Source organism: Malania oleifera, chromosome 7 (assembly GCF_029873635.1).
Source record: "Malania oleifera isolate guangnan ecotype guangnan chromosome 7, ASM2987363v1, whole genome shotgun sequence".
Taxonomy (NCBI): domain Eukaryota; kingdom Viridiplantae; phylum Streptophyta; class Magnoliopsida; order Santalales; family Ximeniaceae; genus Malania; species Malania oleifera.
The window spans coordinates 104,714,515-104,740,851 of NC_080423.1; the positions used below are offsets into that span (position 1 = coordinate 104,714,515).

A 26,337-nucleotide genomic window follows, 5' to 3' on the forward strand; every position below is an offset into this window, starting at 1 on the left:
AGCCGACGGCACCTGCGGGGGCACCGAATAGGGAGACGTCGTGGGCAAGTCTTCACCGGCTTCCTACAAGTTTGTGAGTTTGCTTTTGTTACTTACCTGCAACAACTGCAATTGTAGAGACCCGAAGAATTATAACAATTATATAATAAAAGAGGGAGAAAAATGAAATTTTAAAAAGGGTTCACAACAAGATCTCGTCAACGAACGCTAAGCAGCTTATTGGGATTGTCGACGAGGAGTCGTGTCTCGTCGATGAGGAATTACCGAGAGGCGTGTTTCAGGGCCTAAAATTCGTCGACGAAGGTTATGAGTACGTCGATGAACTCCCTTCTTGACCTCGTCGATGAAGTGACATGTCTCGTCGACGAGGGTAGGTGTATAAGTATGCCAAATTCAGATTTCAGCGCAGAAAATTTGCATGCAACTCTTTCTCTCTCTAAATTTTCGCTCTCCTCTATCTTCTCTCTAAGTTTTTGGCTCGATTCTTCATCGGATCAATGATTCCAAGCTGCCACGCTACTCCTGGAAAGTTTCTCTCCATTTCTGTAGGAGTGGATCGTTGGTTAGGCTAACTTGGGAATCATCCCAAAATTTGGGTAAGTTAGTTAATTTCAATGTTATTGGGTATTTGGTATTTCTATACTGTGGAGAATATGTTAGAAAAGATAATACTGAAGTTTTTTTGGGAAAAATGTTAATTTCAGAGTGTTATGCTGGGAACACTGCAGGTGTAAGAATCGGGGGTTTTGTGGGCTTCTTAGTAAGTCAAATAAGAGGATAAACAAAGTCAAAATTTTTCATGAAATTATTTATTATTTTACAACATTAAATTTTAGGAAAGTACATATATTATATAATTATGTTTGGGAAATACTATTATGAACAGGGATATGATTTAAACGAGTTTAATCAGAAAATATGATTTTAGAACAGATTTTACATTCAGGAGGTTACCCATTTTGTGTGGCATGAGTTTAATTTCCAATTGTGTATATCATAATAGAATGTTTTTCCCAGATCAAGCATGATATGATAGTTTTCAGGGCAATTATAAAACAGTACAGGAACCATGATTTTACATATTAAACAGTACATAAAAATTATGTTTAGTATATTATGTTATGCAGGCGCAGATGTCGTGTTTCATGTTATGTTATGCTAGCGTAGATGCCGAGATTCATGTTGGCACAGATGTCATAATCATATATGATGAAACAAAATTTATGAAATATGTACATGATAGTTATTATTATGAAATACGAAACAACTATGTTCAGTATATGGAACTTATTATATGATATCAAAACACGGTGACATGGTTTAGTTTAGTTTTAGGAGCATGGTACCGTAGATATACGTTCATAATTATGATAGTGCTACCACACGACCAATAATGTGGGAGATGACAGTCGATGTGGCTTTAGTATAGAGTGGAGTAGTCCCCTTGGTAATCCAGGACCAGGTAGGGACAAACTCATCGTACTTATAGACTTATGATTGATCTAGCATGGTCGTCCAGGTATTGCTAGGTCCTACCTTTGGGCTGCACAACCTAACTATCAATCATGGGTGTTATTTTAGTGTTGTACAATTATATAAGATGATTTTCATGTATAGCAGTCTAGTATGCTTTATTATGATATGACAAATCATATTTTACTCAGTTATGTTACAGATAGATTTTACCAAATATGTTTATCATACTATTTATATATATAACACGAAAATGCTCATAACGCCACATACTGATATTAGTTTATTTCCCTTATTGAGAGGTGTCTCACCTAAGTTATATAAACATTTCAGGAAATCCAGGTAGAGGAGCGGACAGAGCTCCGCGACAGTAGAGACTGATGGGGCTACCCTGTCTAAAGGGTAAGTTGTTGAGCTAGGGTCAAGTTTATTTTTGGGTTATGACCCTAGGGTTCATATGACCTTTTTGGTGGATGATTGTATATATAACAAGTTTAGTATAACTCTGGTATTGTGGTTGGCTGGATGATATGTATGTGATTACATTTCCTAATGCATAGGTATCAAAATGGTATTTTGGATATATCCCTCATACACATGGGTTTAGGTTGATTATATTATTCAGTTGAACATGATTTCATATTATTATTATATTAAATAAAAAATATATATATGGTAAATTAGACAGGTCATTACAACATCACACATTAAATTTTTTTTTTCTCATTTAATGGATAATATTCTAAATTATTTACTGGTATTTATAATAAATGTAGAGTTAATTCTTTTTAAAAAAAAATTGTAAATGCTGGGTAATTTTTGCAGTGGGTTATGATTGATAAACATGGATAATTAGATTGCAAACATTTTAATTTTTGAGGATTAAAGAAGAGCATAAGTAGGTGTGTAATGGTGGCTAGTCCTCTGTTCTTTGGGCAATATTAATTGCTTTATCTTCAAAAACTGGAATCCAACCACAAAAAATACCAAAAAAGAAAGAAAAGAAAAACAGAGAGAAACAGGGGAAAGATAGGCAGATATTTAATATTGAAAACAAAGGACCACGACGTCTACCCATCCGGTGCTGCCGCAGGTGCCGTCGACTGCCGCATCATGGCCATTTGTTGCAATCACTCCGCCATACCTTCACAGATCCATTGGTTGAGCCGCTGAAGACCAACCCACTCGAAATCGAAAGTAGCATCGGAGACGAACCCACTCGAAATAAGCGAGGTTGTGGAGGAGGAACTGAGGAGCCCACCGTTTTCTTCTTTCTTCTTTCTGATTCCGGCGGCCAGAATCATCTCTCCCCCATCTGCAATGGCCGGAAACTCCCGCTCACGTTGTCGCCGTCGAGCCGTTACGTTGGAATCATGGATTCCATGGTGATGCAGCACTTGCAGACGGACTCAAATCCTTCACCCTCTGGGAACGTTGAAGCCATTGATCACCGGTGGAACCAGCATGGGACATCGTTGGGTGATTTAGGTCCTCATATTTTGTGCTGCCGCTACTGTTACTCCTTCTCCTTCTCCTTATTCTTCTGGAATCTGTTCTCCGTCCTCTGTCCCATGCAAAAATGTTTTTTCAAAAAAATTTCCCAAATGACTAACTTGCAATATTACGTAAGCCTGGAAAATTTTTTCCCAAAAAAAATATTATTTAATATTTTATTAAATAATAAAATTAAAATGGGAAAAAACTCAAGGATAAGTTATATGAATCCTTTTTCACTAATAAACATCAAGAAGTGCATTTTCCTCCTTTTATTTTCATTTTTAGTTTATAGATTCATGTTTTTTTTTTTTCATTTCTTTTATATCATTTAATTGACATTAGATCATTTTAAATGTTTTTTTTTCTAATTTAAGTTTCAACAATTTTATATTTAAAAATTTATATTATGAAAATGCTAATTTTATCTTTATAAAATATAATTTCACAACTAGAATTTGAATAGAATAATTATTATGAGAATTCAAAAAAAGTTTAACTAACAAAATTTTCTGCATATAAAGAAAAAATTACTATCTAATATAAGAAGAAATTTAAAAGTGTTTGTGGTTTGAAATGAAGATCTAAAGTAACAAAGTTGTTTGAAAAAAATTTTCTTGACCCTGATTGGATCAAGTATTTTATATGACGAAAATTAATTTTTACTCTAATTTTTCTCTATATCAAATACAATCAAAAATAAAAAAATTACTCTAATACATATGAATTATTAATGGTCAATTAAAAGTTGAAAAATTGAAGCGAAAACTTGACAAGTTACAAATTCAGGCTTGTTTGGTGTTACTATAAAAAAATAGAGAAACAAAACCAAAAATGAAAATAAAAAATCAGAAATAGAAATTAAAAACTAGAAACTACCAAACTATTTGGCTAACGTTTATGAAAATAATAAAAATTAAAAACTTAATAAAAAAGTGCTCATTTTCATCTTTAAATAAAAAATATTATAAAAATTTGATTAAAATATTAAAATTACAAATAGTGCACATTAAAAATTAATATAATAAAAATGAAATTTATTATAATTATTCACTTAATTGTTTTACTTTTAAAATTTATTTTAAAAAATATCTATTAGATATTATATATATATATATATTAATTATATTTATATTTATATAATCATTTAATTTTAATTTTAATTTAGAACTCTGAATATTAAATTTTTTTGTAATTAAGAAATCATAAAATCAGATTTTAAATTTTTTGGTAAGCAGTTAAAAATCAGAAACAAAAACAAGAAACTGAGAACAAAAATTAACCTCTTTTTATATTCTGTTTTTTTAATGTTATAAAACACGAAACACGAAACAACGACTATACGGAAACCTCTTTTTTGAACTATACTCTAATTTTCTTGGAAGCCAAAAGACTTCTCGCTCTTCGATTCTTTCCATTATCAATATCCTGCGATCAGACTATCATTTCTCTTCGAAAACCCTAAATCGAGCGAATTGCTAAAAATCAGCTCGATTGGATCGATATGTGAGTACATGATATCCTGGAAAAAGTTCGTGTTCTTTGTTCTTTGCTTTTGTGGGCATCGTTTGTTAAGAGAATCGAGAGTAAAATTGCATTAACTTTAGCTATTCGAAGGAAGAAAAAAAAACTTGCGTGATGCCAAGACAGGCAGTTGTCGATGTTCTTCGCTCTTTGTAGTGATAATTTTGTGTTAATTTTGTTAAATGGATCTGTCAGGTCCCAGGACGATTTAGCAAGGGAAGCTATTAGGCACGCTCTGAAGGCCCTTCGCAAGCGCCATCTGCTTGAGGAAGGAGCACATGGTCCCGCTTTCATCGCTCTCTCCAGGCCCCTCGTTTCACAGGTTCATCCTCCACCTCCTCTCGCTTGTTTGTCTGTCTAGATTTGGATATTGTTGTAAAAAGGGTGGTATCGAGTGTACTTGGAGTAGCTATGTTGCATTAAAAAACAAACATTCCGGAAATTTTTAGCACCTAAGTGCGAGAAAGCACTCTCAAAGTCCTAGCCATACAGTAGCTGATTTTTTTCTCTTAATGTGGGAAGGCAACATGGTGAAGTTCAAATTTTGGAAATAGTATTGTTGCTGCCAAATATTTAACGGCTTTCTCGTTCCTGATCACGATCACCTGAAAAGGAACAAATAATAATGACTTGGAGGACCTAGGGTCTATCCCGGGGATCAATGCCTAAGTTAGGAACTGTGGGAGGCTCTAGGTTGCAACAGTAAATGTGAATGAGTGAGAATGAACTTTACCTCTCCCTATGACCCCCTTTTTATAGTAATGAAGGCAAACCCTCCTTCAGCTTGACATTCATGAGGTACCTTTATGTCTAGGGGATTACAAGCAACTCATGAGTTGCAAGTAACTCATGGGCGGTTTATGTAAGTCATCAATTGCAGTCTCTATAACAGCACCAGGGATTATTTATTGTTTAGTGGGAGTTATGCAAGACATCAATAGTAGTTCTCTTGTGACCGTACCATTAAGCTTAGGGGGGTTATAGGTAACTTAAGGGCGGTTACGTGAGACATCAAATGTTGGTCTTATAACTGTTCAACTCTATGAGTGTTCTTATCAATTTTGGGTGTATTAGTTGCCCACTCAAATACTCTCGAATGTTCGAAACAGGGTTTTGAGAGTTATAATTCGAACTAGTTCCTTAAATAACCAATAAAGGTCAATTCCAATTAATTCCGGCCCCATCCATGCAAGTAGGCCTTTTAGTCGAGGTTTATTTGATAATCAGCTCAATCTGAGCCAGGTCCTCCCCGAATTGGCTCAGTCCGAGCTGATCAGTGTTTTTACCTTATCTGTTCTATACCTCTGCTTGATTTGAGCAGCATGCTTTGTGATTTCTTAGATTAAATTTTATCTGCCTTATGAGCTGTGCTCATCAGTTGGATCGGTTTTTCGAGTCTCATGAGCGGTGCTCATTAATGGACCATTACGAGTGAGTCGTGCTCACTCCTTTGTGCCTCATAAGTTGTGCTCATCAAATGGGTAAGTTTTTAAGGCCTTATGAGTTGTGCTCATTATATGGACCATTACGGGTGAGCTGTGCTCACTCCTTTGTGCTTCATGAGCTGTGCTCATCAAGTGGGCAGGTTTTTAGGGTCTCATGAACTATGCTCATCATATGGGCCATTACGAGTGAGCCGTGCTCACTCCTTTGTGCCTCATGAGCTATGCTCATTAAGTGCGTAGGTCTTTAGGGCCTAAGGAGCGGTGCTCATCAGATGGGCCATTGTTGGTCTAGGTATGTTGATCCACGCCGTTGGGATTTGCATTATTGTGATTCGTGCCATTGGGGTTTCACGCCATTGGGGTTCGCGCACCGTGAATCTATAGGTTGCTTCCTTCCCTTCCTTGGCCGCTTCATCCAGGTCCCTCAAATTTTCCCTTTTTAGATTGGTCCGACCCCTTCTTGTGGTCATGATCAAGGATAGAAAACCTCCCATAGGTTCCCACAAACGGCCCCAACTGTTGCTGCCAAAAATCGAATGGCTTTCACGAATCATTCCTCGATCATGACCACCTGAAAATGAACAAATAAGAATGGTTTGGAGGACCCGGGGTGTACCCTGAGGGATCACTCCGATGCCTAATTTAGGAACCGTGAGAGATTCTAGGTTGCAACAGTAAATTTGAATGAGCGAGAATGAGCTTTACCTCTCCTTATGACCTCCTTTTTATAACAGTGAAGGCAAACTCTCCTTCAACTTGACATTCTTGAGGTACCTTTATGTCTAAGGGGTTACAAACAACTCATGAGTTGCAAGTAACTCATGGGCGGTTTATGAAAGCCATCAATTGCAGTCTCCATAACCGCACCAAGGATTATTGATTGTTTAGTGGGAGTAATGCGAGACATCAATAGTAGCTCTCTTGTAACCGTACCATTAATTTAGGAGGGGGGAGGCTATAGGTAACTTAAGGGCGGTTACGTGAGACATCAAATGTTGGTCTTATAACTGTTCAACCTACATCCAAAATTGATAGGAACACTCATATGGTTGAACAGTTATAAAACCAACATTTGATGTCTCACGTAACCGTCCTTAAGTTACCTATAACCCCCTTAAGCTTAATGGTACGGTTACAGGAGAGCTACTATTGATGTCTCGCATAACTCCCATTAAACAATCAATAATCCCTAGTGTGGTTACGGAAACTGCAATTGATGGCTTACATAAACCGCCCATGAGTTACTTGCAACCCATGAGTTGCTTGTAACTCCTTAGACATAAAGGTACCTCATGAATGTCAAGCTGAAGGAGAGTTTGCCTTCACTACCATAAAAAGGGGGTCACAGGGAGAGGTAAAGCTCATTCACATTTACTGTTGTAACCTAGAGCCTCCCACAATTCCTAATTTAGGTATCAGAGTGATCTCTCGGGTACACTATGGGTCCTCCAAGCCATTCTTATTTGTTCCTTTTCACGTGATCGTGACCACGGAACGATTCGTGAAAGCCGTTCGATTTTTGGCAACAACAAGTATTTTCAGTGCACAAGGTAATACAGGGTGTTTCCTGTTTTTGGCTGTTAAATGAGTGTTTGTATGTAGAATACTGCAACCTCACCTGGTATGGTTTTTTAGAGGATTTCTGTTTGTGATTTATTTTTCCCCTGGAATCATATTACATTCTATTGTCCGACACTTTGAAGGGATTTTAGTTTAATTTGAACGTCCAAGCTAGCAAGAATAAAAAATTTGAAATAGTGAGGTTTTTGTTAAATGCAAGGAAGGGGTGATTGGATTTACATGCTTGAACATCAAAGCTATTAAGAAAAGAATTGCAGTATCTCCATCTTTGACCAATTGTTAATGTCCTATACCAACTGCACTAAATTGCGTTCGAGGATTTTTCAGGGCCATTTAAGCCCTATTAGAGGCTCAAATTTTGTTCAAACCTAATTTAACATGTCATTCTCATTGCCTTAGGCATTGGTCTACGTTGCAATTGAGCAAACCAGGTTGGACATATTCTCTGCATTTTACCCTTGTTTTGTGCTAGTTACAGCTTCTCATGATTGCTATTATTTTTACTTGATTGTCCTACAATTTTTAGTGCAAAATATGCTTACCTGTACTTTCCATTATGGTGAGCAATTCACGACTTCTTCTCTACTGTGTGCTACATACATGGTAACTTTGTTTCTTTAACTAGTAGGAGGCACGCGCATTGCCTGTGATATTTAAAAAAAAAAAAAAAACTAATTTACTGAAGATATGGTTGGATGTAGATTTTCCTTATCATTTTATTATATCTTCTTGCTACTTAATGAAATATAAGAACAATTTTACTATCAAATAACTATGAATATCCTCTCATGTAAATGATTATGTACCCCTTTAGTTGTATAACGAAACAAAGAGAGTTTTTAAGAAAAAATTAAAAAGGAAAGACACAATAAACAAGTATATATAAATGTGCGCAAATGTGCACATATGGATCATTTTAATCAAACACATCATAGAAGTCAATTTATCATGAAAATATATGCCTACGACTTCATGTTTTCAATCGTGATAACCATTAAATTAATTCGAATCAATGGCCTAGCATGCAAAACATGTGGTGTGGTGTAGATTTGATGCATTTGGTATGAAATAACTACTATGAAAGTACCATTGAAAATGTATTGACCAAAATGATTTTTGAAAAATACAAAAATTTAATCATCACTCAAATTTTTTTTTAAAAATTGCCTAAAATAACAAAAACTACTAGAAAATTAGGACGTGTTAAATAAGATTCACTAAGAGTCCTTCAAGAAAAAAGGGGGTAAATTGCATTTTGAATGTAACTTTTTTTCCCTTAATGATCCAAGAATTGTTGTGCTTGGTGACATAGATGGATTTGAAGAGTAAGTTGTGCACATGAAATCATGAATTTCACAAAAATCTCATTTTTTATTTAAGAAAAAAAAACTCTATCAAGTTGTAAATCAATAGAGGAACAAAAATTAAGGCACACGAAAGATAGTCACTTGAATTTCAACATTTGTAATTTCCAATTGATTGATATGCTTACAAAAGAGACTTACATAAAGAGGCTTGGAAAATCTCTTTCTTTTTAAAACCTTAAGAGAGAATAATGATTGTTGTCAAGCTAAGGATTCTAAATTTATATGGTAGTTCTTAGTCTAATTAAAAAGACATGATGATTGACTCAAATATAGAAACTTTGGAAGGAAACAATTTCTTGGATTTAAATTAAAAGACTTAGCGAAGAGGATGTGTGAGGTGCTTGTTGGTACCATTTGTACTACTCAGAGTGCATTCCTAGAGGGGAGGCAAATAGTGGATGTTGTTGTTAGATTACCACTTTTTCTAAAAGATTAAGTTGTTAGGCTGTGGGACAACAATGTATATCAAGCTTTAACATTCCCCTGCATGTGTAGCTTGATAGCACGTGGAGAGATAAGATACAATAAATAACACCCATTACAGGCAACATACAATAAATGAGGGCAAATAGACTAGAACCTAGGACCTTCTGGTAAGTAGCTTTGATACCATGTTAGATTACCACTAAAAGCTTAAGTTATTAGGAATATGTATCAAGCTTTAACACTCCCTTGCTTGTGCAGCCCAACAGCATGTGGGAAGATAAACACACGATAAATAACACTCATTACAGGTTATATGATAATATTTTTTTAAACACCACACCATAAAGCAGGTAACAAGACTAAAACCTAGGACCTCTTGGTAACCAACTTTGATACCATGTAAGGTTATCACTTTGCCCTAAAGCTTAAGCTATTACATTAGGGCCAACAGTGTATATCAAGCTTTAACACTCCCCCCCCCCCTCCCCCATGCAGCATGACAGCATGTGGAGTGATAAACACACGGTAGATAACACCCATTATAAGGGATACAATAATTTTTTAAAAACCGCACAATAAATGCAGGCAGCAAGACTAGAACTCAAGACCTCTTGGTAACCATCTTTGATACCAAGTTAGATTACCACTTTACTTAAACGTTTAAGCTATTAGATTGCGGTCCAACAATGTGTCTCAAGCTTAATACTCCCCCGCACGTGCAACCCGATAACATATGGAGAGATAAACACATGATAAATAACATTCGTGATAGGTAACACGATAAGTTTTTGAACATCACACAATAAACACGGGCAACAAAACTAGAACCTCCTGGTAACCAACTCTAATGCCATGTTAGAGTACCACTTTACTTAAAAGCTTAAGCTATTAGGTTGTCAGACAACAATGTATATCAAGCGTCAACACTTCCCCGCACGTGCAACTCAAAAGCATGTGGTTAGATAAACACAAGATAGATAACATCCATCACAAGGAATTCAATAATTTTTTAAACACCACACAATAAATGAGGGCAACAAGACTAGAACCCTGTTCAGACTTGGATCGGAAGAAGAATAGCTTGGCTCAAGACCGAGCTCAATTCATTTCGAGCTCCAAAAATTAAGCTCGAGCTTGACTCAAGCTCAACTCAGTCTAAACCACAAACCAAACAAATTGGAGGCCAGCAACTTAATTTTTAAAATTTTAAAGGCCTTTCAATGTTAGTTAGGCTTAAAATAAAGTATTAAAGCCCATTAGTAAACATGTCCAAATATAATTAAAAATACCCAAGGAAAACCCACAAGAAAAGAGGCCCACAATTTTAATAAAACATTTAGCAGGCCCGCAATGGAGCTGGCCGGCAGCCATGGGAAAGGTGGAGGAAAGGGGTAGTTGGGCAAGAGCTTTTAGGCGTTGTGGATTTCTGATGTGGTACAAGAGCATGTAGGTGTAATTTTTTGCCTCTCTCCCTATGCTTTCTCCCCACTTCGGCTCCATATCCCACATTGGAAGATTGAACTCTTCCTAGGTCTTGCCTCTTCTATATTAGCTTCCTTTCCTGCATTTGATTAATGAATAAATAAACTAATAATTATTTGTTATTGTTGAGTTTATTACTATTTGATTATTGTTGATTTGTGTGAAGCAATAGTTAATGAACTTAAATAAATAAAATAAAATATTTTAAGAATTAAATTTAAAATCAAGCTCATTACTGAGCCTAATCGATCTACTCACGAGCCTAAAAATTGAGTTTAAGAATCACTTTAGATAATAAACGAGCCTGAACGAGCTCTTACTGAGCTGAGCTCTCGAGCCACTCATGAGCGGCTTGGTTCGTTTGCAACCCTAACCTCCTGGTAACGACCTCTAATACCATGTTAGATTACCGCTTTACCTAAAACTTAAGTTTTTAAGTTGTGGGCCAACAATGTATATCAAGCTTTAACACTACCCCACATGTGCAGCCCAATAATTTGTGGGGAGATGCACATGATTGATAACGCCCATTTCAAGGAATACAATAATTTGTTTATTTTTTAAAAAAAACATCACACAATAAACATAGGCAACTAGACTAGAACCCATGAGCTCTTGGTAAAGAGCTAAGATACCATGTTAGATTACCACTTTATCTAAAAGTTGAAGCTGTTAGGTTGTGGGCCAACAATGTGTATCAAGCTTTAACGGCTATACTTGTGGCCAATGAGGTGGTGGAGGATGTTTGTAGGAAGAAGAAGAGGGGTTTTGCCTTTAAATTAAATTTCATGAATGCCTATGATAGAGTAACTTGGAGCTTCTTGGATAAAGTCCTTTAGAGAGAGGGTTTTGGCAAGCGTTGGTGTCAGTGGATTAGGGGCTGCTTGTCTAATGTGTGGTTCTCGGTGATTGTTAATTGTGAGCTGAAATCTTGGTTTGGAGCCTCTAGGGCATTAGACAAGGTGAGCCTATATCCCACTTTTTCTTTGTCCTTGCAACTAATGTGTTGTGGAGGATGGTGGAGAGGGCTGTGGAGAGGGGGTTGGTTAAAGGTCTAGAAGTAGGGGAGAGGGAGTGGTGGTTTCTCATCTTCAGTTTGTTGATGACACCATTTTCTGCCTTGACGATCAGATTCATAGCTCTTTAGGAGAATTTTGGGTGTTCTTCAAATTTTTCATGGGTTGTCGGGCCTTAAATTAATTTGGGAAAGAGTGGATTAGTAACTTTGAATGTGCTCATGGAGCAAGTAGGGAAAGGGCCACTAAAGTGGGGTGTGGCATTCTGGATTGGCCTATGACCTACTTAGGGGTCCCCTTGGGGGCTAATTCTAGAGCAGCAGATTTTTGCAATCTGGTACTAGAAAGGGTGGCTAAAAGTCTAGCTAGTTGGAATAGGGGGGTGGAATAACCTTGATCCAGGCTTATCTTTCTAGCATTCCATTATATTTCTTGTCTGTATTAAGGATTTTGATGGGGATTGCAAACAAACTTGAGAGAATCATGAAATGCTTTTTGTGGTTTAGTAGGGGGGATCATAGGGACTACTTAGTTAGCTAGGGTGAGGGTTTGTAGGTCAAAAAAAGAGGGAGGGTTGTGTCTAGGGAAGTTGGTGTATAAAAACATGACTCTTTTAGCTATAAATGGCTATGGTGTTTCCCTCTAGAAGAATCTTACCTTTGGCATAAAACTTATAAGAAGTAAGTTTGGGTTGGATGAGAATGGGTGGGATACCAATATTATTTTAAGATATTCTTTGGGTTGTCTGTGGAGGTCCATTTCTCAAATTTATCCTTCTTTCATCCCTCACACTAAATTTGAGGTGGGGAGGGGCTCTCAGATCCATTTTGGAAGACCCTTGTTGGGTAATGCATCCTTATCCACTTCATTCCCTTGTCTTTTTCGACTGACCTCTGGGAAAAATAGAGCTATATCTTTCTTTCTTTTGGGGATTTGAGTAGTCCATTGGTTTCCTAGAATATCCATTTTAGAGGACCTCTTAATGAAAGGAGTTGGTGGAGCTGCCTTCTTTGTTATCTCTATTGAATGGGGGTAATCTTTCTTCGGGGAGGGATGTTTAGTCTTGGTCTTTGGGTCAATCAGGAGTGTTTTCTTGTAAATCTATTTTTTGAATTTTTGACTCACTCCAATTCTTCTTTCCCACTCTAACGTTTCATCTAAAAGGCTAAGGCTTGACCAAAATTAAGGTTTTCACTTGGTTGGTTGTGCTCAATAAAATTAATACTATAACTTGCTGCAAATTAGGAGACCTTTGGGCTCTCTCCCCTGATGTATGCGTGCTCTGTTACAAAAATTCTGAAATGGCTTCTCATCTTCTTTTGCAGTGATTTCTAGAAGTATTCGGAATATGCTTTTTGGTATTTCTGGAGAGAGTGGGTTTGCCCTTCTTCGGTTGATGAACTGTTAGCTATTTCCTTCACAGGCTTTGGTAAGAGAAAGGATGATAAGGCAGCCCCATGGACGTGTGGAATACTTGCAGTTTTATGGGGGTTATGGTTGGAGTGTAATGCAAGGATTTAATGGGAAGAAATTAAATTGGGTTCTGGTTTGGGATAAAAATTCAGTATTTGGCCTCATGGTGATGATTTGGGTTTTTTCAGAGGAATTAATTAGTTTCAACAAGTTACATATAGATTGGAGGAATATTTTGGCCTGTTGTTTTTTCCCCTGGATTGCTCCAGGCCTTTCTTGGGAGATATCTCATTCTCCCTCGTGTAAATTCTCTTCCTTTTAATGAAATATTCTTTTTCTGTTTAAAAAAAAGAAAAAGAAAAAGACTGGTGTGGTACAGAACTCTAGTTTTACATGACTACTATTCTGAACTCTGAATTTATTGTAATTCTGCACCCAACTTCTCAATAAAATTGAGATTTTTAAAATTGAGAATTGTTATTACAAAGTTTCTTGTCCATCTAAGGTAAAAAATAATAAAACTGAGGAATTTGAAAAACAGATCAACTCCAGACAAATTGAAAAGAATGCAATTGGCTGATGAGCCTTTCTAGTCATGTGCATTATTTTATCATAGGAGACAAATTCATTCCATAGTTGTAAGACCAACCATACTTCATGTACCATCTAATGATACTAAAAAGGCATAATGTCCATGCCCAGAGCATAATCTGAATTCAGGCGTAGACAGATGATGCTAGACATTCTGAGGTTTAGTCATTTTAAATTCATAACTGAACCTACAAGTGTAGCATGGATCTAGTTGATAACTACAAGGATAAGAAGGAGGCTACAGTAGAATGGATCTAGTGGACCACTACAAGGGTACGAAAGAGGCTACAGTAAACATGGTTTGAGTTTGTGGAGGAATACTTGATTTTCTGCCTCAACAATAAGCATGAAATTCTGCATAAGCATGAACCTTGACAAAGTGGAATGGTAAGGACATAACCATCAATCCCTAGTGGTAAACTATATATTATGTATAGACTAAGCTAGAAATATAATACCTCATAATTATAAGTCCTTTAAAAACATCATGAAGATGAAATATTTTCATTGCATTATAAATAACACCACAAGTGTGCATTTCCTTTTCATGATATAAATGAGTTTTCTATATCAGCAATGCGAAGGCCAAATAAGATTCAGAAATTCACCAATCAAATCTAGAGCAACTAAAACTGAGAAGCTGCTATTACCTCGTGCTTCCGTATTCAAAGTGTCAACACCATGACAAACAGTGTCAGAGCCATTCTGCAAACCAACAATTCACACTCATGTAAGTGAAGTTCTTTACACCATTTATTCCTCAATACCTATATGACAGCATATATACTAGTGTCCAACTATATTTTTGTATGAATGAGATTAAGAAAAAAATCAGAAAGGGAACCTGAGTAGTAAACAGATCTATTGCAGAATAGTGTTCAAACATGAAAATATTAGGATCACTTACAGCTGCCTCCAATAGAGCCCGCTCGATCTCTCTCCCAGTCAGATCAGCAGCATGAACTATTCTGTGGTGAAGAGTGACCCCCTACCCTTGCAAGGTGCTGGTAGTGTTTCAAATTTTCTGGTGGTTTGGTTTTTATGAACTTAAATTCAGGTAGCAGATTCAGGTTGTTAGTGCAGTTTCAAGTTTTTCCAAACTTGCAAGGTGCAAGTTCCCCATCTTCCCCAAAATAAAATGACACACCCATAGCAATCAATTCTCTAATTCATTCAGGTCCTTCTGTGCATACCACCTAGAGAAGCAGAAAAGTTGAGGAAAGGTGATGGTTAAGCTAGAGAAATGATAGAACATGCTCAAATATATTTGACATTTCTAGCACGTAACAACAACTACGGAAGCAAAATGTTGCATTTTCCAATGTCATAAGAAATCAGAATTTATATAACAAAGTTTGGAAATGCCAATTTTCAAAAGAATGTAAATAAACTCTTGAAGAATTATACTCTAAAGAGTCCACACTGACCAGATGAGAATGGGAGGATTCAAAAATATTGCCTGGAAGATGACTGCTTCTAAGCAGGATTTCTGGGATGCCTGGATATTGACTTGACTAGTTATAACAGATCTACTAACTGCCTCTAGCATGAAATATCTGTTCCATATAGAATGCAAGACCGATTAGATATTAACAAAGTAACTTGGCACTTGTGAAATATGACCAACTTCCTGACAACAATAAAGAAGTATCAATCTCTTACTCTTTAGATAAGATGATCTCTAACAGCATCAAAAATCTAAGTCATATCAGTTTGAGTGATTCTTATGGCTCCCTACTTAGGAAAATCTTAAGATTTTCATTGAACCTTTGTTTCATAGAATTAGTCAAAACATTTTAATATATTATTTTTATTCTGTAAAACTGAAAATGGTACGAAGTCTCTTCATATAATATCATTTTTGTATAAGACTTATATGTATGTGCGTATGCTGTCTCGCAGGAGTCGTAATAAAGATGATATCTTATTATTACAACCTGTGACTTGAATCAATTGTAGTTGTTCCATTAATTAGAATATTTCCCCTTATTATAGAACATTAATAGAATTATTGTCCACCAAGGCTAAACTGTGCGCTTAATCATAAGTCTGCAAACCATGTGATTGGCTAAGTAGGGTGCACCACCAATATTATTTGGGCTGGTATCATTTTACCAAACTGTGGCTTAAATTTTTACAGTTAAACAACCTGTGTTTGCACTGTCTTGTACTGTTATATGTCATTACACACCAACAAGTGCTATTCAATTCATTTTAGTCACAAAATTATGGAAAAATTGAAACAAACAGCCTTTAGATATTTATTTATAAAAAATATCTAACTGAAATTTTGTCAAACACCTACAGCACATGAATCATAAGATTGCATAATAAGATAAAGTATTGAAACTTTTTAAAAATAATGCAGCAGGGGACCATGATAAAACAGACTTTGTGAACAAAATATTAAAGAAGTGATAAAACACAATCCAAAATAGAAATCAAACCCAAAGTGTCTGCAGCTAAAATTTGGTGAAACACAGATGTTAAGCTCAAAGTCAAGGGTGTATCTGATTCTCAATTAACATTATACATTTCAGAGAAAAAATCTGTGTTCAAATTGACATGCAATCTCTTTTAAAAGCCAACTACCAATAGTCTTGGAACTAAAGGCCTCCATGTTTTCTGAACAGTAGATCCAAAAGCCCAAAGCATGCCACACTAATCCAATAACTGCATTCGGGGAAAAAAAAAAAAAAAACTGTCAATCAACAGAGAAGAGTTGCTAAAGTGCGGCATAAGCCCTACATATCTCAAACAATTATTTTTTCTAAGACAGAAGCCTTAATGTTATTCAATTCTTCCATGTCAAAATTATTCTCTCAGATTGCCTATCCCAGTTGGTTATAGACTTTAAAACTGGAATTATCCCGATATGGCCCAACAGTGCTGTCATTATATCCAATATGAGGTACTTACATACTTCAAGCTGCTACTTGCATTATTTTGCTTCTTGTGTTTTTGTTATTGCAGGATGGATTCTTTTATAGTTTTTATTTTTGTAATTGTCAATAATTTTGAATATAGTGATTGATTGAGTTCTAATATTTGCTTAAAGGGCTCGGAATGGAAAGAAAAAGCCGAAAGTCTTGAAGTGGAACTTCAGCAGTGCTACAAAGCTCAAGCTCGTTTATCTGAGCAGCTTGTGGTGGAAGTTGCTGAATGTAGATCTTCAAAAGCGTTAGTTCAAGAAAAAGAAGTGGTCATCACTGATTTGCAAAATGAGCTAACTCAAATGAGGTTCTCTCTGGTTTAATATTTTTGCCTTAGGGAATATCATCCCAAGTTGTTGGGTGAATGACTGAAAATTTGGTATATCCTGCAGGGATGAATGCTCCCAATTAAAAGAAATGTTAGATGAGAAAATTAAAGCTTTAGAATTGGTTTTAAGTGAGAACCAGGAACTAAAAACACAACTTGAAGACATGACAGTAAGGGCTAAAAATGCGGAGTCTGAAAACAAGATGTTGGTTGATCGCTGGATGTTACAGAAGATGAAGGATGCTGAACGCATGAATGAGGTATTAAATGTTATCTTGTTTTTGAATGTTACTTAAAATACAGATTGTTCTGGTTCAAGGAACAAAGCGGGATTGTGGTGCTCTGTGTGGTACAGTAGGGGTATAACTATGTAGATATATTGGTGAAAGTGTGAAATGGCATGTGTACATTTGATTATAGGTGATTGAGATGTTTTTAAATGTAAAAGAGATTTTATTTGTTGAAGTAGATTAATAATGGCTGAAAATAAAATATAATGCAGTAAATCTCAATTTTTATTAATAAATAATGTTACGCAGAAAAAAATTGAATTAAAATTGTGTTTATTACTAGATTTTGTATTCCAGAATGAAAATATGCCACGTTTCAGAACCTTCATATCAATTTGCAATTCCATGTGCTTTTAGTAATTTTTGGTAATCTTCTTCTTCTTCTTATTACAGTTCCTATGAATGACTCATGGCTCTAAGGAAATTAAGTTGAATTAGGATTTCTTTTGAAGGATCCTGAGGAAATTATTATTATTATTTTTATTATTATTATTATTATTGCAGTTCTGATGAATGACTTCTGGCTCTGAGGAAATTAAATTGAATTAGGATTTCTTTTGAAGGATCTATTTGACATTTTGAAAAGAAAATAAAAATGTATTATTAGAATTTGGACTGCCATGTCATTTCAAGTTATACAACAACAACAACAACCAAACCAAACCTTAAGTCCCACTAGGTGAGGTTGGCTATATGAATTCCTTTCTGCCAATTTATGCAATCATGGATCATTTCTTTTGACAAATTCAAGGCTATTAAATCCTTACTATTTCATTTCAAGTTATTTTAGGTCTAACCTTACCCCTTCTATCGCTCCCGACAGTAACTAACTCAATCTTCTTCATTGGTGCATTATGTAGCCTACGTTGCAAGTGTCCAAACCATCTGAGTCGTCCCGCCATTATCTTATCTTCTATAGGAACTACACTTAACTTACCACGAATATGTTCATTCCTTAATTTGTCTTTCAATGTTATACCACTCATCCATCTAAGCATTCTCATCTCGGCAGCTCTTACTTTTTGGATGTTTTGTTTCTTCGTTGCCCAACATTTTGATCTATATAGCATAGCTGGTCTTATAGCCGTCTTATAAGACTTCCCTTTTAATTTTAAAGGGTATTTTGCGATCACAAAGTACACTTGAAGCACTTCTTCATTTTATCCAACCTGTTTTAACTCTATGCATTACATCATCTTCAATGTCTCCTTCAACTTGCATAATAGATCCAAGGTATTGAAATCTACAAGTGCTATTTTTTTTTTTCATCATCAAGTTTAACTTTGTCTCCAATATTCTTCCTACCATTGCTGAAATTACATTTCATATATTCTATCTTATTTCTACTTATCTTAAAGCCTCTAGATTCCAAAGTTTCTCTCCATATTCTAACTCAACATATACTTTGCCTCTAGTTTCATCAATCAATACAATATCATTTGCAAACAATATACACCATGGAACCTCATTTTGAATGCTCTAGCCTTAATCTTTGTTCAACTACCCTTACTCACAGTTTCATTGTATGACTCATATGTTTAATTCCACAATAGGTATTACAATTTTGAATCTCTTTTGTTCTTGTATATAGGTATTAAAGTATTTTTCCTCCATCCATCTGGCATTTTCTTAGTTTTTATAATTGTGTTAAATAAATTAGTTAACCATATAATTCCGTTATCACTTAAGCATTTCCAAACTTCAATTGGGATGTTATCTGGTCCTATAGCTTTTCTATTTTTTATTTTTTTAGTGCAAACTTAACTTCGTTAACTCTAATTTTGCAAATATATCTCATATTTTCAATCTTTTCTTCATATGTTAATTCTAAGTTTAAGCCTTCCATTTGGTTTTCATAAGTAACTTTGTCATATTTCTTTTATGTCTTTGTCCTTAACCATGACAATATCATCCTCACTTTTTATACATTTTACATTTCCTAAGTCCTTACTCTTCCTTTTTTTAGCTTTAGCAAGTTTAAATATATCTCTTTCCCCTTCTTTTGTATCTAATCTATTATACAAACTATTAAATGATCTGTGTTTAGCTTTACTAACGGTTTTTTTTGCATCTTTTCTCGCCTCTTTATACTTTTCAAAGTTATCCATGTTTTTTATATTTTTGTCATGTTTTATAACAAATTCTTTTTTGTCTTTACGGCTTTTTGGACATCTTTATCCCACCACCAACTTTCTTTTCTATTTGAGAATCTTCCCCTTGATCACTTAAAATCTCTTTTGCTATCATTTTAATAAAGTTAGCTAATCTATTCCAAAGAATATTTGTATCTATCCCATCCTCTATAGTCCAATCCCCATCTTTGATCATTTTATCTTTAAATTTTTTTATATATTCTCCCTTTAGGTTCCACCACCTAGTTCTTCTTCATTGGTTTATTTTATCATTTTCTTCCATTTTTTAATACATATATCTAACACTAAGACTCTATGTTTTGTAGTTAGGCTTTCACTTGGAACAATTATACAATCATTACGTGATAAACGATCTAGCCTTCTAGTTTAAAAAAAAAATTCTATTTGACTTCTATTTTGTCCACTTTTAAAGGTTATTAAGTGTTCTTCTCTCTTCTTAAAGCAAGTATTCATTATAATAAAATCATATCATATAGCGAAGTTTAAGATCATCTCCCTAGGCTCATTTTTGTCTCCATTTCCATATCCTCTGTGTATTCTCTCATAGCCTTTATTATCCCTTCTAACATGTCATTTTAAGTTATCATGTGCATAATTCGTCATTCTGCCTGATGTGTGACTGCACAAGGATATAAATCTACCAGTAATAAGTATCCAGGGCTCTTTAGTTGAAAGCAAGAGACAGGAACACCAGCTTTTTCCATCGCACAGCCTAATGCCATCAAAGATATAATTTGTTGACAAAAGTGGAAGTGGATGGTGTGCTCTTTGTGGAGGAGAGAGATGTTAGAAGGGGTATATGCAGTTTCTACAAAAATCTGTATACTGATAAGAAATCTTGGACACCAATGGTATCGCTTTCAAAAATTTGAACTTCTCCATGGCTCGATGACTCGAGAGATCCTTTGTGGAAGAGGATATTGTTTTAGCTCTCAAGAGCTGCAACAGGGACAAGGCTCCAGACCTGTCTCTAACCCCTAAAAGTGCAGGGGCTCTAAGCATTAAAGACTTTTGTCCCAACAACCTGGTTGCTAGCTTGTATAAATTTCCTCTCCAAAGTTCTAGCAGCCAGGCTCAAATTGGCAATTTCAGAAGTGGTTGGGAAGTACCAGCATGCCTTTGTGGCAGGCAAATAGATTACGGATGCCGACTTTATTGCGAATGAGATTGTTGATACCTATTTAAAGGGAGGAAAAGGAGGATTAGTTTGTAAATTTGACGTGGAAAGGCCTTTGACCACATGAATTGGAATTGTCCGCTTTATATCCTCAAAAGGATGAGTTTTGGGGAAATTTGGTGCAATTGGATCAGTTGTATTTCCACTGCATCATTCTCTGTGTTAAATTAATGGCTGCCCTATGGAGTTTGTCAGATCTTTGCACGGTTTGAGGCCAGGAGACCCCCTCTCCCCTTTCTTATTTATCTTGGTTATGGAGGTTTTGAGCCATATGATAACCAAGGCAAACGAAGGCGGCCTTCCTAAGGGGCTTAACATTGGAAGGAGCAGAGATAATTTTGTAGCCTCCCATCTCCTTTTTGCCGATGGTACCATTATTTTCTGTGAGGATGATCCTGAACAAATTCTTAACCTTAGATGCATACTTCTTGGGTTTGAAGCAGTCATAGGACTAAAGGTGAATTTGAGCAAGAGTGTTATCATTCCTATGGGGACTTGTGTTTGTGGTCCCCTCGCAGAAATTCTTGTCTGCAAGTATCATCTTTTGTGAGGTGGGGGGTTGTCAAACAACCCATGCAAAAGGGAGGGCTTGGTCTTAGATCCCTTCTTACTTTTAACAAGGCACTCTTGGGAAAATGGCTCTGGAGGTTCATGTCTGAGAAAAATCATTTTCGGAGGGAAGTTGTTACTTGTAAATATGGCCTTCCCCACAACAGTTGATCCTCCAAATAGGTGACCAATGGCTATGGTGTTTGGGTATTCATCATAAAAGGGTGGGAGAACTTTTTTCCTCACATTCACTTCAATGTGGGAAATGGGGAGGATGCATTTTTTTTGGCACAATGTTTGGTTTGTTGGCTCCCAACTTAGCGCTTCATTCCCTTCTATTTATAGACTTGCCAACAATAAAAATGCCCTTGTTTGCCAACTTCAGGAACGCTCAACACGTGTGACTGTATGCACCGTTCCCCTAATTAGAATGTTGTTGACTGGGAGATTGATACTCTTATTTATTTTTACAGCTGGCTTTATAATGTTAAGAGCCAGGGTTCCTCCAACAATCCCAAGTGGTCCCTGAGCAAGGAGGGAACTTTCACAGTCAAGTCCTATTATGACCTCCTTTGCTGCCCAATGGAGTGCATCAGCTCTTTTCCCTGGAAGCACATTTGGAAAACAGCAGCCCCTGCCGAGGTTATTTTTTTCACCTGGTGGGCTGCTCTAGGGAAGAACCTGACCCTTGATGACCCTCAAAGAAACCATGAATAGGTGTTTCCTATGCCTTGAAGAAGCATAATCTGTGGATCACATCCTTCTTCACTGCCCCTGGACCAGTAATCTCTAGAGGTTAGCCATTTTCTTGGTCGATCAGAAATGAGTCATTGCAGCTTCGGTTGTGAGTGAGATTTAGGTTTAGAAATGGATCCATGCCAACAAGCTCAAAAGGAGAGCCTGTCCTCATATTCCTCTTGCTATTTTTTGGGCAGTCAGGAGAGAGAGGATCAGAAGGGCTTTTGACAGGATGGTCTCTTCTTTGCAGGCAGTCAAAGATAACTGTATTTTTATGATCTCTAGCTGGCATAGTGGTATGTATGAGAGCAACTTGTTATTCTTGATTTCCTGTATGTACTCCAGCAATTGGTGTTTTTTTTTAGTTTTTTGTTGTTTGTGTTGTACTTGATAGACATCTTCTTGATGCACAGTTTTCTCTAAAAAAGTTTCTTTGCTGAAAAAAAAATCCACAAAAAAGAAAAGCTGGTGATCATCTTGGATGTGTATTTAGTGTGCTTGAATGTGAGAAAGTGCCTAATCTCCCATCCTGCCACAAGTTAGTGATCACTTCATGAGCTGTGTTTGTTACACTAAAAAATAGTGATGTCCATTATGTGAATTTAGATATTCAGTTCTCTTAGTCTTTTTAACTGAAGTTTCAATATTTTCTCCCCACCCCCTCTCTCATTTTATAGTTATCTTCTCACAAGTTAGTGATCACTTCATGAGCTGTGTTTGTTACACTAAAAAATAGTGATGTCCATGATGCCAATTTAGATATTCAGTTCTCTTAGTCTTTTTAACTTAAGTTTCAATATTTTCTCCCCACCCCCTCTCTCATTTTATAGTTATCTTCTCACAAGTTAGTGATCACTTCATGAGCTGTGTTTGTTACACTAAAAAATAGTGATGTCCATGATGCCAATTTAGATATTCAGTTCTCTGTCTTTTTAACTTAAGTTTCAATATTTTCTCCCCACCCCCTCTCTCATTTTATAGTTATCTTCTCACAAGTTAGCGATCACTTCATGAGCTGTGTTTGTTAAACTAAAAAATAGTGATGTCCATGATGTGAATTTATATATTCAGTTCTCTTAGTCTTTTAAACTGAAGTTTCAATATTTTCTCCCCCCCTCTCTCTCATTTTATAGTTATCTTCTCATAGGTGGTTGTAAAGTCAAAAAATGAAATTTTGCAATGTCTCGTTTAAGTTTTGAAATTTAAACCATGCATTTTACCATCAGTTTGAATGTAAATAACAAATTAATCAAGTTGATGGATTCCAAAATCTAAGAATGGATTGCTCCCCACCCTCTTGTCTCTAGAACCTTTACCTGCATGTCGATGGTTGGGTGGGTGGGTGGGTGGGTGTATATGTTGTTTGATTAAATTCCACACTTTTGATTCTATGAATGTGTTCACATTAATTTTTTTTTGTGCAAACAATTTACCTACAATAACAATTGAACTATTGTACTGTAAATATTTTTAGGCTAATGCACTCTATGAGGACATGATTGATCGGTTGAAAGCGAGCAGTATAGAGCAGCTTGCTCAGCAGCAAGTGGATGGTGTGATCCGCCGAAGTGAAGAAGGTGCTGAGTACTTCGTGGAATCAACTATTCCCACAGCTTGTGAGCACAAGATTACTGCCCATGAAGGTGGATGTGCTTCAATTTTGTTTGAGCACAACTCAGGCAAATTGATTAGTGGGGGACAGGACCGTACTATTAAAATGTGGGATACAAACACGGGTTCATTAAGCCGTACTCTTTATGGTTGTCTGGGCTCTGTTTTAGATCTCACTGTTACTCATGATAACAAATCAATCATTGCAGCTAGCAGCTCAAACAACTTGTACGTGTGGGACGTAAACTCTGGTCGGATTCGTCATACTCTCACTGGCCACACTGATAAAGTCTGTGCTGTAGATGTGAGTAAGGTTTCAAATCGTCACATTGTGAGTGCAGCTTATGATCGCACAATAAAAGCTTGGGATTTACAGAAAGGTTACTGCATCAACACAATTATCTTTCCCAGCAACTGCAATGCTCTTTCCTTCAGTGCAGATGGGCAGACCATTTGCTCTGGTCACGTTGATGGGAATCTTCGGCTGTGGGATATCCAGACAGGAAAGTTACGAAGTGAAGTTGCTGCTCATTCGCTTGCCATTACTTCAATATCCCTGTCTAGAAATGGAAATATAATATTGACAAGTGGGAGAGACAACTTGCACAATTTATTTGATATGCGATCTCTGGAAGTTTGTGGCACTTTAAGGGCAAATGGGAACAGAGTGGCATCTAATTGGAGTCGGTCTTGCATCAATGTGGATGACAACTATGTTGCTGCTGGATCTGCTGATGGATCTGTCCATATTTGGTCATTAAAGAAAGCTGGTATAGTTTCCACTCTACGTGAACATACTGCTTCTGTCCTGTGTTGTTCATGGAGTGGTCTTGGGAAACCTCTAGCTTCCTCCGATAAGAATGGAGTTATTTGTCTATGGGCATAACAATGCCAAGTCTTCAAGTATAATAAACATTTCTTTTACAGCATTAGGGATCAGGCGGTGACGGGGAATTATATTTACTTGAACACAGGGAAGCGTTTCAAGTTGCTGCCCTGCTGCTTGCTTCACTTCGAAGTAATGCTGTGTTTAGGAACAGATGTATATGGGGCTTCAGGATGTTAGCTTGGACCATTGCCAGTCATCTGCTGTGTACAAGGGATGGAAGTTGGAAGCAAAGTCAGTTATGGCTGTATATAGGCTACATAGAGTATGAATGTAAATGTTTCACGATATATGCCGAGTATTAAGGGGAATTAGATTAGGCTTTGATTGGTGGAAAAAAATTATAATTTATAGATATTTACTACTTGAAGGGTTATTGCTTTTTGAAGAATGAATGAAATATTTGTTATATTGTCCGAGTTCAACACTGATAGACTTGGTTGTTGAGAGGTTCTCGTAATAAAGCAGTATGGTGAATATACATTTAACTGGTAAATTTATTTCTTGTATTGTGTGCATTGCTGATGTTTGTCAATGTGCCCCTGTGAATGCTCAAACATTTAATTGGTGAGGTTTTATTTTTTGGTTTTTGGTTCATTTCCATGAAAGATAATGTGCTCATTTTTGTGATAAATGAGTAAATGGGGGGCTTCTCTTTGGCAGGACTTCAAAAAAGGAACTTACGAGAAAGTTCTTTAATGAAAGTAGGAGTGTAGTAGAATCTAAATTATAAATACAAAAAAAACTTTTAAAGTGTTGAGTAGGAATGAAATAGGATATACAAAAATGTAACTCTAGTCATGTAAAGAGGAATGTTGAAGATAATATTAGACTTGATAATTAAGAAATTAATATTATTAGTAGATTTTGGTATTTTGGAATTATTATGCAAGCAAAAGGAGAAATTAAAAAAGGATATGATACGTAGTGTTAAAATAGTAATGCATCAAGCGTGCTAATGTGATCGTAGAATGCCCTTAAAATTAAAATGAAAATTTTGTAGGATGATGATAAGATCAACTATACTCTACAAATCAAAATGTTGAGCAACTAAGTAACCACATATCCAGAAAAGAAAAATCGCCGACATGTGAAAGTTAGGATGCATAAGTGTATAATATTAAAGGTTAAATTAAGGAATGAATCACTTGTAATAGGGCATATTATCAGTAGAAGATAAGATAAGGAAGGAGCATCTAGATGGTTTGGACATTTGAAATGCAAGTCAAGCAACGCACCAATGAGAAATAGTGAGTTTGTTATCGTTACTGTAATAGAAGCGATAGGGGTAGACCTAAAATAATATGGACTAAAGTAGTGAGAAAGGATTTAGTAGTTCCCAAGTTAGTCAAGGAAAATGCCTGATGCGAACCTCAAACGACACGCATTGAGACCCAGCAAACAATATTGGAATGCTTGTCCAAGAAAGCTAAAATTCATATTTTTGGATAGATATGAATGGTAGACCTCGACCCGTTGTTTACGACAAACAAGAACTTTGGTATATACGACCTCAACCCGTTGTTTGGTGCGAAACACGAACCTTAGTATAAGGAAGACGCCACAAATGGTGGTGGAAAGCCGTTTGATAAGTCGCTGGTGAACGTCACGGGAAATCCCGATAAGTTCGAAAAGTTCTTCAAAAGAACCAAGAAGAAACAAAGCCTCAAAGCCTCACATTTTTATTCCATTCTCTTCAATCTTACAATGGTGAGATATATAGAGCTAGTATGGAAGACAAGGACATTAAACACTTAACAATTCCCACACAAACATGAGAGACAAGAACATTAAATACTTAACAATTCCCATATAAACATGGGAGACAAGGACATTAAATATACCAACTTACTAGACACA

The 26,337-nt window shown here is 36.2% G+C and overlaps 1 protein-coding gene across 1 annotated transcript; it reads left to right on the plus strand.

Moving 5' to 3' along the window:
* The first annotated feature begins 4,247 nt into the window (after positions 1-4,247).
* On the plus strand, positions 4,248-24,973 carry LOC131160434 (autophagy-related protein 16). The gene is made up of 5 exons (XM_058116114.1): positions 4,248-4,473; positions 4,687-4,813; positions 16,871-17,052; positions 17,138-17,333; positions 23,455-24,973. Coding segments are annotated over exons 1-5 (1,530 nt in total). The 5' UTR covers positions 4,248-4,471; the 3' UTR covers positions 24,478-24,973.
* The last annotated feature ends 1,364 nt before the right edge of the window (positions 24,974-26,337 follow it).

Coding starts and splice junctions, on each gene's coding strand:
- LOC131160434 (XM_058116114.1), top strand. Junction 4,814..16,870: donor CCAGGCCCCTCGTTTCACAG/GTTCATCCTCCA, acceptor ATTTGCTTAAAG/GGCTCGGAATGGAAAGAAAA. Junction 17,334..23,454: donor ATGCTGAACGCATGAATGAG/GTATTAAATGTT, acceptor AAATATTTTTAG/GCTAATGCACTCTATGAGGA.